Here is a 19569-nt window from a genome sequence, read left to right as displayed (position 1 = left end):
CATATACCTCAGTGAAATGTCAAAATGCAAAAACAAAAGCCTGAGAGGAAGCATGAGTATAGAGTATAAAAGTAAGTGCATGGACATTAGAGTGTATCGACCTGCTGCAAATGTGCACATGGCTTCACTGCGTACATGGTACATTTTCCTGTCATGTAGCCTCATAAAGTATGATGGTGTGGGTTGTGTTTTGGTTGGAAGTGAGTTTGGAAGATGGATGTTTGATGTGGTGTGTTCCTCATGCGATTAATCTCAGGGGGCATGCAGCTCTCTGCTAACATGGACTTAAACTCCAATTCATCACCTTTCCCACCAAACTATTTATGACCTGCACAGGCTATACAGCCAGACCGTCAGCAGCATAAAAAACGAGAGGACATTTTGAACGACAGTGACTAGCTCGTGCACGTAGGGAGGGTTTCAGAAACAAGGGCGGTATTAGACAAAGAATAGAGCATCCTCTCGCAGCTGCACTGATCAATCTGATACATTCAAGCACAGATTACAGTTAGATTACTTCGTAACAATAATAGTTCCATCGGAAATCCTTTTCCCATGTCAAGCGTCTCAGTCTGTTTTTGCAGAACTGTGATACTTTGCCCACCAACGAGCTCCCTGCAGTCCCAGCCAACACATCCACATTATCACTACCAGTGAACAAAGCCTGCAGATCTAAAATTATTAAAGCTCTGTGTGTGTGTGTGTGTGTGTGTGTGTGTGTGTGTGTGTGTGTGTGTGTGTACGCGCAATTCTACTCATTTGCCTGTGAATCAAATCAAAATTACTCTTCCTCTCCCTGTGTCGGCCTGCCAGCCTCACTCTCCTAGCCCTTTCATTCAATTTCTTTCCATTTCATTCACTCGCCTCCTGTCACTCTCACTTGCTTTTTCTCTTTTTTCCACCTAGCTGTAATTAATCTGTTGCTCAGACCTTCCATCAGTCTGACTTAACCTACTTTCTTTCTCATTTGTTCTATCCCTCATTTCCTCTCTCCCTTTCTGTCTTTCTCTCTTTATAATATATATATATATATATATATATACACACACATACATCATTTCTTTGCCTCTGGTAGCTGGGTTAAGTCGACATGACATTCACTCTGTCCACTGAGCATTGCACAAGGCCATGACTTTATGGGTTGGTAAATTAGCCGAACGTCTGATTATTTAACTTCTAATTAAGTCAGTGTGTGGTAGGGATGATCTAAAGAGTTAGAGTTAATGAACTCAAATCCTCCTCCAGTCACAGGAGGATTATATCTGAAAAGATTCAGCAAAAATACATGTTCCTGAAAGGCTAAGATGTACGTGGTATGTTATGGTGATGATTAACGTGTTTTTGACACCTTTATCATAAAGTAGAGGTACTGAACATACCTTTGTTATACATGTTGGTGGGCACCTGGACCACGCTGAGACTGAGGTTGACTGACAGGTTGTAAAAGTGGTCATTGGGTTGCAGGATGAATTCTCCTCCGAGCTCTACGCTGTTCCCTTCCTCGTCCACCTCATTGATCAACACCGCATTGAAGTATTCATACTGGAGATAAGAAGAGAGAGAAAGAGAAAGAGAGACAGTTATGACATTTCAGATACAATATACTCCTAAATACTGACGTTTACTGAGTATTTCATTTAGAATTATGTATCTTACATTCAATATGTCCTACTTGCTGAGTCATGTTATCACTGCATAGAATGGCTGGGTCACTAAAGTGCTGAGTCAGAGAGTAATTTGCGTACTGAGGTAACCTGAAACCCTGGATCATCCCAGACGTGCATGATGTTACAACGGGAAGCTGCTGAGTTGACAGATCTCTCCTCAGCTTGCACACTCCCTTCCTAGCCAGATGCTGCATGTGGTGCTCTGCCTCCACTGTATTTTTAGTACTGCGCATACTGTGGAGACTATTAATAAATCATAGAGCATGATAAATATAGAGCTCATGGCTCCCTGCATCCTTAAGGCTCTGAAGTCTGAGGTACCACACAGGGGCAAAGCCTGCCAAGACTATAGCCGATGCAGAACAAAAGACAACAAAGAGATAAAGGTCCTGAATCGATCATTTGACATTTTAGAATAAAAACACTAAGGTATACATATTGTTGTACGTTTATTTGTTTTTTAATTTCACTTTGATGACATCGGGAATCTGAACCAGGTCTCAATGCACTTCACTGAAATGTGCATTAAACTGATCATGAATAAGGGCTACACAGTGGTGGTGTAGTAGCAAGCACTGTCGCCTCACAGCAAGAGGGGGAATGTGAGCGTGAATGGTCGTCTGTCATATGTATCAGTGCTGCAATAGTCTTGCCAGGGTGTACCCTGCCTTCGCCCAACGTCTGCTGGGATCGGCTCCAGCCCTGAAAACGATAAGCGGTTATAGATAACGGATGGACGGATGATCATGAATACATCATTATTATATTCGACATAATTTCACTTATGTAGGTGGTTAGGATAACAAGTGAACAACCTTTCTTATAAAAACATATTTTACTGTTCTTACTGTCAGTAGCAATGGCAGCAGCAGCGGTTTCATCCATTGTCCAGGTGAATGGTGGTGATTACATGGCTTAAGGCCACATTGATTTCTCTTGTAATGACCAAGAGAATATGATTTGCCAAGGGCCTCAGAGGAAAATGAATTGGCATTCTCAAGAGTTCAATACAAAGCCTCAGTACATGTGTTATCATTCAGAGAGGGACAGACACTCTCTGTACTTGATTTTTCAGAGACTGACAAGACCGCAGGTCCAAATACAGGGTGATTTCGGGAGCAGAGAATACAGTATAGAGCACACATTATAAAGTCACTATACCTCATCTTTCCATCACCAAATCCTGACACAAGCCCTTAAGACATATTATATTGTATTGTCACTTCGGTGGACTCTTTCCTCTGTATGACAGAAGTAACCCTCCCTATCACCCTGCCTTCAGTTTTCTAGCACCAGTAACCTTCACTTTGGCAAAATCTTTCCAGCTCCTCTTGAGGAACACCATCATCGCCTCTGCCCGGTGCAAAACCCAGATAAAGCCATCAAATAGGCTGGCAAAAGCAGGGCCTATCATTGTAATTAATCAGGCCTGATTAGGCGTATTAGCCTTTTATCAAGGGGAGCACTGCCATTTGAAGGTGAGGGAGCACAGTGTTGCATATTTCTGCCTATATTTTCCCTCCTTCTTCTTCTTCTTCTTCTTCTGTTTCACTTGCCTCTTTCCATTCCTCTCAACTTGAAATACAGTATGATTTCAAAAGCCGTTTGTGTGTGATGAGTGACAAAACAAAACAAAATACTCATTCTAAAAATGAGCAGGTTGGGAAATGCCAAAGAGTACAGAGTCATAGTGAGACTCAATAGATAAACACAAAATGTGTTTTGCTGTGTTGATTTGCAGAACCACTTCAACCTTGTGTTTTTAAGGAAAAACAGAACAATTATCAAACAAGGATGTGAGAGTGAAATTTAATAATTTCAATTTGCAAGTGAAGAGAATGAGAGGAAGTCAGTGAAAAAGAGAAGAAGCAAAGACAGGAGACACAAGAGCAAGAGGAGAGAGGAGAAGAAAGGACAAAAGATAGATAATAGGCATAGCACTGGACAGGAAGATAGGATAAGATGGGAAAAGACAAGACAAGACAGACAAGGACGATATGATACAATAGGATAGGATATAATACAATAAGGCAAAAAGACAGAAAAGAAAACGATAGGACTGGACAAAAGGAAAGGGCAGAAAAGGTGGTCAAACGGCTGCGTATGTGACATATCTGGATACTTAAAAGCAGCTTTAGTCACATTTTTGTACCGACAATGGATCACATGACACTACTTGTGTGTGTGAGAAGATTATGCTCATAGTGATGCACAGATAATCATCATACTCTGCAGTTCTCCTCAGAGTATTATAGCTTCTTTTAGCTAGTTTTCTGGCCTACAACCGCACTGTTCTGGTTCATTCTCACTGCTCTCAAGGCATAGTTTTGGAAGTTGTCTTGAAAAAAACGGCTCCACTGTAAGCTACTTGTCGAGCATCAAACGGCAAACAGACACAGTTAATGAATGGCTGGTGAACATATTGGAGTATTTGTCATCTGAGGATACAAATATTTCCCTCAAGAGTTAATGGAGACCAAAAACAGAGCTTAAAGAACAGTGAGTATTAGACTTATATTTGCCAACACGACCCCAAATGAACGGTAACGTTGCTCTGTATCATCTGAATGGGTAAACAGGCAACTGCTTGCTAACAAGTTTGCCATATCAACTTTAAAGGGGCTAACATTCCATGTTTGTGTTCAAATCTTATGAGATCAAGCAAGCACCTTGAACTGTGATCAGAAAAGTGAGTGTCTCGTGACTTAGAATCTGGTGAGGTTGCAGCAATGATGACCTTCAGGCAGTGGGAAACTCTGGCACTGTTCCTCAATGCAGAGAATTGCTTATGTGTCCTATTCACCGGTGTTTAGCTTCCTCTGCACCTGACCTCCCTACCGCTGGCAACTGATTCTTTATTCCCTGCCAAAGAGGGCCACAGCATCCGGAGCCAGCCATAATCACACCTGATTATTACCTTCACAACCTCTCAAGGTCTCTCTCGGTATGTTGTTCTCCAGTATAAAGATATCCACACAAAACACGCGTGCAAAAAATACACAAATGACAATCATGCAAATTGTACAGAATCAGTACCCTTCAACTGAAAATGTGCCCTTCAGCAGTGGTGGAAAGTAACTAAGTGCATATGCTTAACTATTGTACTTAAATATTAAGGTATTTGTACTTTATTTGAGTATTTCCATTTTATTCTACTTTGTACTTCTACTCTACATACATGTTGGAAACCAATGGACCTACTTTACTTCACACCACTACATTCATTTGACATTAGTTACCAGCTACTTTGCAAATTCAGATAATTAATACAAAATATAAATCAAGTAATAATTGATGTTCTTTATAGCGTAAACTACCCAGCAGCATATAAAGTTGCTGAAATTGGCCCCACCTGTGCTGTACACACGAACACATCAATAATTAAATTCCAATGATATATATATTTTGTTCTTACATTGACCATTCTGCATAATGAGCACTTTTACTTTCAGTGCTTTAAGTATATTTTGATGCTAATCCTTATGTACCTTTACTGAAGTAGTATTTTGAATCCAGGACTTACATTGTGTATTTCTACACTGTGGTATTGTTAAGTTTACGTATGTAATGATCTACCAGTACTTCTTCCATCTCTGCCCTTTAGTACTTCTTATCTGTAATTGCTCAATTGGTTTTAAGATTTTATTCATTCTTCATTTCTTTGGCTAATTTTGAAAAGCACAAATAACCTCCCTGCAAACGGTGTAACGAGTGAAATGGAGCTACAGGGAGCTGCAGAAGTTGCAGAAGTTGTCAGACTTGCTTGTTGGAAACAGAATAACTTCCAGTGCAGAGGGACAAATTATTCTCAATTTGACCTCAACCTAACAGAGTAAGTGAAAATTAGTATACTTAAAAATGGGTTTGTACAAGATGTACACGCACAGACTACGACACACACACACACTCACACTCACATGGTAAACAGAGGCAGAGCCAACTGCACCTGCAGCAGACAAGGGCCCATTGCGTCTTCACTCTGTTCTCTTTCTGCCATTGTCTTATTTGTACCTGTTCTATCATTCTCCCTCTCACTTTCTCTGTCTCACCCTCCCAATGTGATTTATCCCTTTCCTTTTCTGGCTCAGCCTGTTTCCTTCTACCTATTGTTTTACTGGCTATATGCAATCCTCATCAAGCTCCTCACCACCCTCTGTCTCACCCAGGGATTCAACACGGATGTGCTCTCTCATGCAAACAGCTCTCATTAGCACGGTTTGACTACGATCAGCTCTATATATGAGACTATTGTTGCAATTGCTTGGTTGTCTCTGTCTAGTCAACCCTTTATATGCGTTTGTGTCTTCCATCTTGCTGGCTTTGCTCCATCTTTCCTCTCTGTCTGTACGATAGATGGATCAGGAAAACGAGATAAACCTCAATTCCTAAATAAAAGCAATTTCCAACAATGGTTGCTTTTTTCTTTGTTCAAATGCAGACAGTAGAATAGCTCCAAAGTTAATTTGTAAAACATGTTAAAAAACAACAACAACAAAAAGAACACATGCATTTGTGTACATTGTTGTGTATGTATACACACACACACACACACACACACACACACACACACACACACACACAGACAGAAAGGAAACGTCATGAGAGCTGTTAAAAGTATAGAGAATATCAAGTCAAGTAAAAAAATAAAAAACAAACAACTGAGTTTGCTAATAGACTTATTTAAATTCACAGTATGTGGCCTTTCATTTTGATTAAAATTGCACCCATCAGCTTTTGAGTTTCAATAGTGTGGGAGTGAGTGTGGGTGTGTGAATGGTGGCAGGGGCAAACCATGGTGTGTATATGTGTGTGTGTTAGCATCTGTGTGTACTCCCCTGAGGCTCTGTGTACAGAATGTGTGACATTGTGTGTGTGTGTGTGTGTGTGTGTGTGTGTGTGTCCAAGTGTGGGTGTATGTGTTGAGTAAGTCAATTATGCCATTCCAGCATTGCAGTGAAGGAGTGCCCAGCGCCACTAATGCAGTCCCTGATCCTGGTGTCAACAACCTGATCTTTAACGTTGCAGTGCATTACAGTACGCTGAGAGATCGTACATGTACCATCAGCACCCACTCACTCACTCAGTGTGGTAGAGACAGAGAGGGAGAGGACGAGGACGGGTTACTGGAGGTAAACAGTGGAGCATATTTCAGTTCTACTTCAAAACATACAGTAGGCCCAAAGGATGGATAGATTTAAGGTGGTATATGTACCATTTTAACATCAAAATGTCACTGCTGCGTTAACACAATACAACAATTGATCATAAATTGTAATTACATCATCATATAATTTAATATTTGTCAGGTTTTCCACTACTTTTGTATATTTTCTTTATTTCTCTCTTTTAAATTCATTCTAGCTATTTCTTTTATGTAAAGCACTTTTGATGCTTTTTTAAAATAATATATCTTATGTTAATGTATGTTGATTACATTAAATTGCAAGTAAAACACTTTGAAACAGCCACAGTAGGAAGTATGCTACATAAAAAAACCTGCTTCACTTCCTCTGTGGATATACATTTCACTGTTTTTGATCATAATGTGTTTGTGAGTGCTGAGTGAGACTTGTGTAAGAGGGTATAACAGTGAAACACACACTTAATGTTGATTTTAAATACTGCTATTTACCTGCAATCATTGAGTTGAGTGGCTATTGTTGATTTCAAGCTGGTGCACAATGTCAACGCGCAGTTATATTAAAGCTAGGTTAGGAAGTTTATATTAGAAACATTTTTTGTTACATTTGTTAAAGTTCTCTTTACATCCCGACAGTAATCAATAAATCAAATGCCCTGACAAAAAAGGAATTCAATCTGTTATTTGTGTCTCTCGCAGGACTGGTATATGCCCTTCCAAGGCCTTAGATATGAAGGCAAAAATTGTGGTCGTCAGTCACACTAATATGAAAAAGACACTGCATTAAAAGTAAGGGCAGTGGGCAAGAGTCCTGTTTGCCTTACAGAGGAGCACCTATACAGCTAAGCATCCTATGTTCACCCAGTCATGCATATACAGTGTGTGACCCACATGCACATGCTCACGAACAAATAAAAACACTCCTGTTGATTTTGATAAGTACTCTTGCTGCACAGTGAGTCAACAGCCTCAAGGGGAAGATAGAGAGAGCGAGGCAGAGAGGAGCCCTCATGAGTAGTGTGGGGTTGACCGTGACGCTCCACCCTCTGGTGTTCACTTTTAACTCTCAGCTCCACTTCGACTCTACTCTATTCACCCACCTCCTTACTCTCTTTCTTCACGGTTGGGAAATGGGGAGACACCCCTCCCAGAGTGTGGAAATGTGACTGGAAAACAACCAGCGGGCAGAGATACAGGTAATCAGGGAGTAAACAAGTCAGAAGATTGAGTAAATAACTTGGAGGAAAGGTCAAGTAAGGGTTCATATGCTGTGCTTAAAGTCCTTCATGCATCTTAAACTTTGTGTCCACACACTCTGAGAAATACATGACTAAAATCTACAGCAGCCAAGTGAGGCTATAATGCACCTAAAACAATTCTGCAGAAGAGTGTGCGTGTGTGAGGGAGTAAGGAAAAAATGTTATCAGTGGTATAAACTGTGATTAATGCAGAATTGTCTTTTTGATATTAGAAGTAATACTTAATGACTTAATTACTGAGAAACTATAATTGTTGAAATAACCTTAAGAAGTATGTTGGTAAGAAACAAGCTCTATCCACCACATCTCTGTGTAAGCAGCCAGTGTTGGGGTTTACTGCATGTCAGTCAATCCAAAAATAACATAGCGAATTCTTGTTTTATTTCACCTTCCACCACCTTCCTACTGATTTTATTTTGTTCTGATTCTTGCTGCTTCAAACAAATTCTGTGATCTAGGCATTGGTGCAATAACATGATAAGCAAATGGTACAGTGTATGGGAATATGTTTCTTATTATCTCTCAGATACATAAAGGATATCTTTCTTCTGAAACTGATTCTGTCAAAGAAGCTTTCCGGAGGCTTGTCAACATCAATGTTTCTAGGTAGCACCCTATCTCTTTGTAGGGAACCTTTTTGAACCCTTTTCTCTAAGATTATAGACGAAGGTACCTTGAAATGCCGTGTGTCTGGAGTTGACGACCAGCATGTGTGACGTATTTGTGCATTATACGTTGGACAGTGAAGGCCAACTCTTGAATAAATTGCTTAAAAATCCCATCTTCACATCACTGGCCATGCATGCCACAGGACAGTGAGGATACCTGGATACGCAGACACACAAACTCAGGTCAAATATTTTTTCCCAGTAATAAGAAGAGCAAATTGGCAAATCAACAAGCATGTGGCCACCTCTCTGCACTCTATGGTAATACCCTAGACAGGGGTGTATGAGAACAAAGGAGAGGGAGAAAAAGATTAAGCATTTCTCTCCCAATGCTTGCTCCAGACTGGGGCTACATTTTTTGTCAACATCATTGGCAATTGGCTTGTCTCCAACCTCCAAGGAAGGATTTCATTGGCTGCAGAGGGCATGGGAGACTGCTCTCTGCCTTCCTATTTACAGTACATGAGCAGTGCGGGTAAAAGAGCAAGGGAGGAAAATCGCAGCAGATTACCGTGCCAATTTCACATGGACGCAGAAGAGCTCTGGAAAGGATAGATAAGGAAATTCCTATCAAACCGCTGCCAGACAAATATGTATCCAATAGCAAAAAAACACGCAAACATTTTATAATAAACCCCCGAATACTGATGGAGGAGGTTTCACCCTACAGCGTGGATGTGGTATTTTTAGCGCAGCTGGTGATAATTACCATCTATTCACCATGTTCTGCAGTAAAAGGCACTTTTTGAAATGCCACCATGAGAGCTGTACAGATACAGGCAAACACACAAACACCTACACAGGTGTACACATACAGCCCTCACAAACATGTACATGCATATTCATATTCATGCATGACATGTAAATAGCACCAAAAACCACCAAAGCAGTTTGTGATCGCAGCTAAAGCTAAAGCTCAAACGTTTAATTTTATGCTCAAGCAATTCAAACCCAATTAGCAATGAAAAATAATGGGTGGGACATAATGTACCAAGTGGTGCTGAAAAACCAGCTTAACTAAGGATAAATAACAACACGCACACACACACACATATATAGCGAAGACAATCAGTTATTATAACTACGATGGCTGGTGAAGCAGGGATTAATTTGTGGCGGATGTTGGAACATGATGCGGAACCTCCCACATTTATCAAGACACATCAAGATCTTTCTATCCATTTTCTAGAAAATGTGATGCAAGGAGTTCTACCATTGCCTTATTTCCCATTGATGTTACTTGTTAACCGCTTAAATCAGCAGAACGTTATCTGTCAGACCCTAAACACGCCAAACTCGTTTCAGTGGATCAGCAGCGTGGCCAAGATGAAGAGGGAGAGAATGGATTTTGTAAAAAAATGAAAAAGCTAAGCACATACGTATGTTTTTTCTTAGCAGTATGTGCTGATAATGACTGATTGAGGGGTTATGTGTGGTGGGACCGGTACAGTAATATGAAGAAGACAAAAGTGATGATGAGTGATGCGGACAAGTGGTTTCTGAATATTTTGTCATATTATTACTAAGGACTTGCTGTTAAAAAAGTATGCATTTGAGTGGTGTGCTTAAATGAGTGTGGCTAATGAAAACCTGTACTGTGGTCCTCTGTCCACTATAAGGGCTCTGTGGTTATACGTTCCCTGACTTGTTTTGCTCTCTGTACCCAACCCAGGAACTCTGTATTGCAAGTTTTCCAGGTTCAGAAATTAAGCTCTGTAATGAAGTAAGACTGCATCATACACCAACTGCATCTGCTATTACATTAATCTCTGATTAGATTAGATTCTATTACTGTGGTCACACACCATGCTAACAAGCATCTGGCCGGTACATGTAATTGTCATTATCGTGTTCATTTTTGTCCTCCTTCTCTTCCAACTTCCTTACCCCACATTTTTGGTATACTACATATATATAAAACAGGTATTTTAAAATAATATCTCTTATGGAGATATTTTGGCTTGATAATGGCGTCTCACTCTGTCTCAGGTATTGTGAGACCCTTCATTATACTATAGGCTCTCTATCAGCCATTATCAGCTCTGGAGCTGTGTCATTAAAGCTGAAACAAAGAGACACTCACTTCGCTGGGCTCATCTCATCTTCTCCGCCAAGTAATTACTGGCGTAAAGCGCTGCTGTGAGCCCACACAATGTTACTGCCCCTAAAGCGGCATATGAAAACACAAACACACAGACAAATGTCCACAAATGACACACATGACAAACACAAGTACATATCTATGAAGGCAGTTTTGTTTACATGCAACAACATCAACAAACACGCATATGTGCAGACAAAGTAAGATGCATGGAACTATATAGTACACTCCCGAATAATACATGTACAGGGAACTATATATATTCATGTACTCCACTTGCATGGGTAGTTGCAACAGGCAAAAACTCACAATTTACTTTTCACTGAGGAACCCATTGTTATATTGTAGTGTGTGTTAAGTTGAATGAGAGTCTGGACAACCGAGCGAGTGGGTGATAGTCTACACTCGTCCCAGCCCAACAATAGCTGGAAATCTGCTAATAAACATATACAAAGTAATCTTGTGATAAAACGTGGCAATTTTCTTTACAGGCTGATCTCCCGGTGTAGCTGTAGCTTCAGCTGGTGATATACAAGTTCCAGAATGGTGTTCAGACCCAGAGTGTACTTGTTGCAATCAGCTGTGGGTGATTGTGCAAGTGAAGCAAACAGGATTGTCAGACAGTAGAAAAAGAGACAGATTTTTTTCAATTGGAGACTAGCACACATTCTCAAAATATATTTTTGTGTGACTATGTTGAATTATGGTCTACAGTTGGATATTTTCTGTGCCAAATTGTCTTGACAGAAGCACTTGCTGATTTGTATGAGCTTAACATTAAAGTATGGAGGAGGAAATTAAAGAGATCAAGTTTACCAGAAAAGGAAGGAAAGGGGTATGAGAGGAACATTCAGAACTGGACAGCAGTCAGTGGTTACATTTTGTAATTGATCCATCTTAATGGCCCATGAAAGCAAAAAACCACAGGGTATTCTCTGTAATGTCTTAAAGAGCTGACAGAGTAAACACATACTCACCGCCACAGACTTTATAAGTAGATTAGCAGCAAATGCTCCCAAGTCGGCTTAGCATCACATTTCCTTTTTAACACTCAAGTTTCTTCTGTTGCTCCTCCTACTTTAATAAACTCTGTTCTGAGATGTGCATGATGCGCAGCAAACTCAGGCGAAAACATTACGAGTGCACTGTCTCCCTCTCTCTGGCTCACACAGATATACACACACACACGCACACACAGACACACAAACACTACAAAGCTGCACTCTAAAAATTATTAAAGCTGCTCAAATGGATTTGAGGCAGAACCATGAGAGCGGAGGCTGGGTCGGGGGGTGTGTATGCTGATATGATTAGCGAAATGCATTCGCCCAAGTCTGCAGAACTGAGGGTGGAACTCCCAGGGAGTAGTTTAAAATTTTTGAGTTTTTGAGTAGGAAAATGACAGTGATATAATACCATAATAATTTGTGGTTTATGTTTCAGACTCAATATGTGTGTCACTGAGTAAATTCTGTCAAAAACATGAGGATTAATTGCTTCTCCTCTGACAAAATACATTAGATGCTTCCCAAATACAATTTAATCTTTAGATATTATTATTATACATCTGTAGGTGCAATCATGATGACTTAACTGAGCGGTACGGAGACTCAGGATTTGGACTACAATGCCCCTAACATCATCTGATGGGGTAGAGTACAGTCCAACATGAACTGACAGACACATTTAAGCTACTGCACAAACACTGCATACTTTATTATCTATCCCATTCAGTATTTAGAGATAAATTCATGTTTAGGGGTTAATCTGTTTGTGTCATCAATCCTCGAATTTACAAAACTTTTTTGGCACACACTGACAATGCACATCAAACTGATCATCAAAGCGCTGATCGCAGAGCAGTAACTGTGTGAGCTGTGTTAAACATTAAAGCGGGGGGGGTTCTTTAGGATCTGTGCAAAAAGCATCCACCGCCTTCCAGTGCTTTGTAAAATCCAGATGCTAATAGCTAATTCTACACGCTGAGCTAACAGGGAGGCTTCTTTCTTAGCATATCAAACACATTACTTTTGCGATTTGTGCAGTTTATGGCATGAAAAAAAACTCTTGATCTCCTCATGAGCTCTAAGTCACTGTGATTTGTTTTCTACCCCCCTGCATGCGTGCACATCTCACTGATGACGTTGTTTAGAAACCTGCCTGTTTAGTCTGTTTTGCTAGAACTAGCTCAATATAATATCTCATTGTCTATGATTTTGTTCAGTTATCCACAAAATGTACAAATCATTCAACAAGATGGACCCATAAATCCACAGCAAGTGATCACTAACAGATGTCGGAGAGTGGGGTGGATTTTTTCTTTGTTCAATTAAAAAAAAAAGTGTATATAATGTTCTTTGTATGCATGTTTGTTTGCTCATGTGAGAATGTGAACACCAGACGGTGTGACTGTGGCAGACAGAGACGTATGCTGACAAAATGATTATTAGAGAGATGTGGAGAAACACACACTTTTAAAAGAGAAAAGACTGTTAAGCCTAGTCAAGCGAAACAGACTGCAGAACGAGATTCCTAATGCCTTTTCTCTCTGCCTCTGCTCTGTTGTGTTTACAGGGGCCGTTGTCATTCGCTGAACCTTTTGTCTCACTGGGGTCCAATCACAGAAGCACTGGCCACTGAAGGAGAAATTATTTTCTGCATGATTTAATTAATGAGCTTACAAGAACAGGGAATGAACATCTTGATTGTAATAATGTGTGTGCGTGTTGTCAGAATATACTGTAGCTCCATACACACATACCTGCAGGTCTGGATCCTCCTCATGCTGCAGGTGGGCTTCCTCTGCCGCTTCCACCAGTCTCTGCAAGAGGGGAGGAGGGGAAAAAACTGTTAGTATGAAAGATAATTGATTAGTGGGTCAAATAATTATAGGCTGAGAAACAGCCCAACAGAAAGTAGCTTTATGACTGGCTTTACAAGTACCCCTTAGCACTGGAGCAACACAGCAAGCCCTCAGGACAGACAAACACACACACACACACACACACACATAAATATACAGATAGCAGACAGACATTTGGCCAGCTCTGAAAAGAGGCTATTTTCCTAAATGGTTCAGTAGTAGAGGTAATGACTGCCTCGGGTTCTTTGGACACTACCACAACAAACTCTATCACCAGTTCATGCTGTTTAAAACATGCACTCTCTCTTTTTCTCTCTCTCTCTCTCTCATACACTCAACGACACACAAACTCACTCTATTGTCACCCTCTTGTTGCTATTGTCTGCTGTGTGTGTGTGTGTGTGTGTGTGTGTGTGTGTGTGTGTGTGTGTGTGTGTGTGTGTGTGTGTGTGTGCCTGTAGGGTAGTGCGTGTATCTGTGTTCCTTTGAGTCAACGTTTTTGCACAGTCAATCATGGTCATCACTCTCAAATGAAAGATGACTAGGGAGAAATGTAAGTTTTCAACATAAGGTTGTCATTGCTTTAAGACTTGCATCTGTTGTGCAGTGGCAAACAGGAGAGAGAAATATGACAGCATAATGTAAACCTTCATGTTACAGTTTATGGATGGTGTGGGAGAAGCACAAATAACTCAATAACTCAATGTATTCACACAAATTCATGATTGCGTGTTATGAGTGCAAACACTGATTGTGTGTTGTGTAAATGTAAGTGAAGGTGAATATTAGGGCTTCAAATAGTGATAATGTTACTTGTTATTTAAATAATCTGTTAATTGTTTAGCATGGAAAATCTGACAAAACTATTAATGGATTATTTTAATAAATGTTTAAAAAATAGTAAAAATGATTACAAACAAACAAATTTCCAGAGGCCAATGTGACATATATAATTGTGTCCAACTAACAGTTTACAATTATATAAAACAGGGAAAAGCAGCAAATCCACATTACTGAAAAGACAGAGCCTGTGATCGTTTGGCAGCTTTGCTTGATGAATCGATTGAATCGATGAAATAATCGATTATTTTCTGTTTTAAGGTTTTATTGTCATGACACAATACAGGATAGCACAATGAAATGCAGCTGTTGTCCCCTCCATGTTGCTTCTCTAATTGATTGACCATTTCATAGTGAATTTGTGTGCATATGTGGAAGATTGGTTTTCACAGCCTGTATATATTCCACACAGCAACATAAAAAGGTACACAACAGACAAAAATACACTTGGTCGCATTGACTGTATACCTACATATCCTAACCCATAGTTGTAAGCACATTCACCACATGCACTTAGTCTAGATCTTTCCAAACAGTGTCAACAAGGCAGTTTCTTCAGGGAGAAAGCTCCACTCAAAGCACGCTCTTGACCATTTTTAAGTCCTGTATTTAAGACCAAAAAGTCAATTGCTATTGCGAGTGCCACAGGTGTGTTATGGCTTTGTTGATCATGTTTGAAAGATTGAGGAGGGGCCATGTTTTTGCAAAACAACAGGAGGTGAGGGGTAACAGAGAGCTCTCGTAGAGAGTTTGCGTATATGACGTGGAGTCTTTGCTGGGATCGTTTATGAACAGCAGTGGTGTTATCAAATTGAGTTTATTGTCTATAATGAGTCATTGGTATTTGAAGCTGTTGAACATTCAACTGTCTTGTTGTGGATGAAAGTGGGTGTCGGCACCATTTGGTGGCTAATGAATGGCGCTGTGGGTAGCCATGGTAGTCTACTTAAGTGTAGGACTAATTTGATACAGGTGGCGCACAGCTAGGTCTATGGTTTTTGACTGTGAGGCAGGGTAAAGGTGGTTGGTTTGAAAATGAATGGATTGGCATATCCGACTTTAAGTTTTTGTTTCTTTGACAATTTTTGGTGACAAAAGTGGATCCAAAGAGCCTATATTGGAAGCAAGGCATCTTTATTACTGATCCTTACTGTTTATTACTGACCAAAACAAACGGTGTGTCAGCAGTGGGGTCGTGTCCACTGCTGGGGGTGTTTGATGTGCCAGAGACTAGTTCTTTTGTTTTGTCACTATTTAGCTTGAGGTAGTTTTTTTGGGCACCATTGTGTGAAGAGGGAAATGGAGTGTTAAGAGGCTGTGACAGAGTTGTTGTCACTGAGTGCTCAAAGTATGGCAGTGACATGTATCATCAGGGTATGTGAAGTATAAATTGTACTAAGTACAAATTGAGGGTCACTCATGTCTGTGGTCTGTGAGGAAATTGCGTTTGTACCCAATTAAAAAAGTCTACGGTATTAATGAATGTAGCATTAAGGTGAAGGACCTGATGTAAGGTTTTTGGGCCCTGAGTAACAGCTTCAGGCATCTCACATACACACAAGCACTTCCTCCTACTTCCATCTGGGATGTGCATGGTGTGTTCTCATAGCAAGTAATTTCTCTCATTCACAGCTGGTCCTGGTGTCTATGAGTTTTGGTAATTCACTTCCATTTCGCATTTCCATTCAAATGGCTTTACCCGTAAAACTACTGCAATCAGCCTGCTTATATCAGCTGAGCCATGTGTGAGTCTGTGTGTGCGTGCTGTGCTGCTGCTGTGTGCGCAGGCAGGCTGTTTTGGGAAGAGCACACTGTAATCCAGAGCCCGGCCAATCCGTTTCTTCACCATAGCAACACACCTGGCCATTGAATATTGTTGCATATCAATCTGTGTTTGGTTCTGTTCGGCTATAGGTTTATGAATACATTCTGCTTCCTCCCTGGTCTGATTGGCTGAGAGAGAAAAGCAGACGACAGGGCGAATACCTCTTTGTCCTCTCTGGCCTGGACTTCTTCAGATCTTTTTTAGAAACACAAACTCGTATGCCTATGTGAGAGCATGTGTGCATTCAGGCATTGAAAGGCACCATAAAAAACCTCAGGCAGGTGCATCTAATGGAAATCCACAACAAAGCGTGCTCTAGGAACAAACAAGATGGGGACGCTGGAATAAAGGGAGGACAAGGGAGGAATGAGAGCATTCTCTAAAGGTCTGAACGCTTAGCCTCACACTCCCAGCAAAATGTCAGACGCTGCCTGTGAAGCCGTTGTCGATAGAATCACACTTTTCAGCATTTGTGAGTGTGTGACGGTGTGGGTGTGTGTTTGCGTGTGCTTGAGTGTTAATGTTATTCTCAACTGACACGTGTTAGGATATTAGCCCTTTGAACAGTTATGTCATGCAGCCACTTTTGCAAATGTCAATCATTGAGTGAAAGGGTATGAAAGTATTTCACTGTGTGTGATGGAATTTGATTGAATTGAATGCATGTCCAGTATGTGTGTGTATATAAAGATGGACGACATGACAGCTCCTCAACAATTAAGCCAAAACATCTTGACTGCCCCCTGGTGGCTGGCAGCATTATAGTTCATAAACCCCGCCCCCTTCCAAGTAAGCGGATAGTACATGGGCCAAACTAAAAGTACAAAAAGTACACACAAGATGGTTTCTCTCATTTTAAGTATTTTTTTTCAACACGCTGATAAGGTAAGTGTAGTTTTTTTCTAATAAGTTTGGTTTTAATAACCTCATAATTGATAGCTGCTCCGAGTGAAGTAGTCGCGGAGCCGGAGGATCAGAAATTCAGTAGGAATGTCTAGAGGAGATGTGTCAATTTGATCATACATTTATTTATAGAGAAATTGTGGTTAGTTGTTAACTAAATAACTTCTCTCAATAAGCAGTTGTAAGATGGTCTGAAAAAATGTCTCATTAGAAAATGTGTAATTTCCCTCTGTTGTGATTTAAAATTGAGTCTATTAATATTCCATATGTGTATATAGGGAAAAACAACTGGCTTTAACAATTACACAACATTACATTGTCATCATACATGGCCAATGATAATTTCATTTCTACTGAACACTTGATTCCCACCTGTGCATAATCTCTTTTGGCATGTTATTCATGTAGTCTTACTTACCATGCAGGATGATGGGAGTTAAAGCTCTAGGGGTAAAAATAACTTGCATAGTAGGAGGGAGTTTTTCAATCGGAAAAACAGATTAGAGATAAGTAGGTACTGCTCACTCCTGTGAATTTCAATTCCAGCATATCACCAGGATGAACACTCCAGGTGATGTGTTTGTCTTTGTGTGTACGTTGTGTCACTGTGGGCGTACGCAAACGTGTGTGCGGTCTGTCTGCATGCGTTTGTGTGCGTGTGTCTCGCATATATTCAAATGAGCCTGCCACGTCTTTTTGTCAATAGGTGGTCCTGCCAAAGTATATGATGCAGTTTCAAAAGAGAGAGGAAATTACTTTTCTCTCAAGTCATTCTGTCGAGGCGAGGGCTTGGTATGAGATGACAGCAATAATTAAACTGGCACAGTCAGAGAGGCAGGCCCTGTTGTCTCCCTGAAAACACGTTCATACACAAACGTCCACATTCACAAGCCTTCACTGCAGCTGACAAGGGTAAAAGCTGAACACACAGCGCTAACAAGACTTGCTGTGGTGACTGGATTCGATTTGTTCGAAGAGAAGTCTGGCATCTCTACCTGATTACAGATCCCTGATGCGTTTCTGCTGGTCTCCATCATCACTACAGAGCTTTGATTCTCAGCACAAACTTGATTAGACCAGACCCGACTGGTCCGGGTCAGGATCCATTATCTCTAAATTACCTCAGGCTCATTTTATTTGCTGATTTTTTTTTTTAACCACACGAAACAATGTGTGGTGTGAACAAGTTCATAACAATAACTAGCCCCCTGTTGCTTTTCCAGCACTTTTTATGGTCCTTTGGAGCTGTCAGGTTGGCTAAGGTGAAGCATATTAACAAAGAAAAGTATGCATATGAATGGGAAATTAGCATCAAGATAAGTAATTTTGACCTAACAGAAGGTAGTAGATGTATGGAAGACATTTATGTCATTATGACAAGATAGCTATGTGTTTTGCTACAGTCAAGACTAATATGCCATGATCAAAATATATATTTTGATCAGATCTTTGGTTCTGACCGGTTTAGACCCATCTGACTTTCCTAATGTTTCCCCAGTTTCCAAGTAGTATACGTTGAAGCAATCTCTTTCCTTTCGATTAAACACAATTTCCGTTTCAATTCCATTATTTTTATTCTGCCTCCTTCCACCCACCCAGTCAATTTCTCTGACATTTGGACTCATCTACCCCCTTTCATTATCTGACATCCTGTGATTATGATCTGCCTGACAAAAGATTCAGCTTGTTTACACTTTCAAAAGTTCATAAACGATCCCCCTCATTAAGCTGTCAACGTGATTGGCTCATTGTTCTTGCGCTGTACTTGCTGTGGAGTTTCCTGACGGTTGAAGCAACTGACCTTAACAAATGTCCATCCATTATGAATGCAACACTAAAGCCGTGAAAGTTAGCGAAAGCTGTCATACAGCTGAGCTATGCTAACAACTGCTGTCAGAGAAGCAGATGGGGGGGGGGGGGGTCATATGCATTATTGACTGGTAGCGGAAGTGTTGGACTTTTTTTTTAAAGCAGTACATTAAGCCTTGCCTCAACACATTCCCTCCACCAGGAGGAGGGGAGGGCAGTGGCCTGAATCTGAATGTTCTCCCGAGGTATCCAAGAACAAGACCACAGTCAACTCCAGTTCTAACTCGCATTAAAAACATTCCCAGAGGTGCTGTGTGCTGTTGGTTCAGCATGCATTTGTACTTTGGGTTCAACGTTTTCCTCTTTTCCATGTAATCATCTTTCTGAGTTATAATTTGATGAGAACATGATCTGAACATGTTGCTCTATCGAGCAGAGTTGCTATTTAATACACAACTTGCCAACAGCAACCCAAATAAATATAGATGAGCTAT

At 40.5% G+C, this 19569-nt stretch overlaps 1 protein-coding gene across 1 annotated transcript in view; it reads right to left on the bottom strand.

Moving 5' to 3' along the window:
- The window catches only part of LOC142949638 (voltage-dependent calcium channel subunit alpha-2/delta-3-like), a 106298-nt gene that overhangs the window by 61135 nt on the left and 25594 nt on the right, over nucleotides 1-19569 (bottom strand). The window contains exons 4-5 of the mRNA XM_076091395.1: nucleotides 13597-13656; nucleotides 1380-1542 (exon numbers count right to left, since the gene is read on the bottom strand). Coding sequence (XP_075947510.1) covers nucleotides 1380-1542; nucleotides 13597-13656 — 223 coding nt within the window. The remainder of the gene's footprint in view (nucleotides 1-1379; nucleotides 1543-13596; nucleotides 13657-19569) is intronic.

Source organism: Anarhichas minor, unplaced genomic scaffold (assembly GCF_050575085.1).
Source record: "Anarhichas minor isolate MPS153535 unplaced genomic scaffold, ASM5057508v1 ptg000003l, whole genome shotgun sequence".
Taxonomy (NCBI): Eukaryota; Metazoa; Chordata; class Actinopteri; order Perciformes; family Anarhichadidae; genus Anarhichas; species Anarhichas minor.
This window is presented reverse-complemented; position numbering and strand designations above follow the sequence as displayed.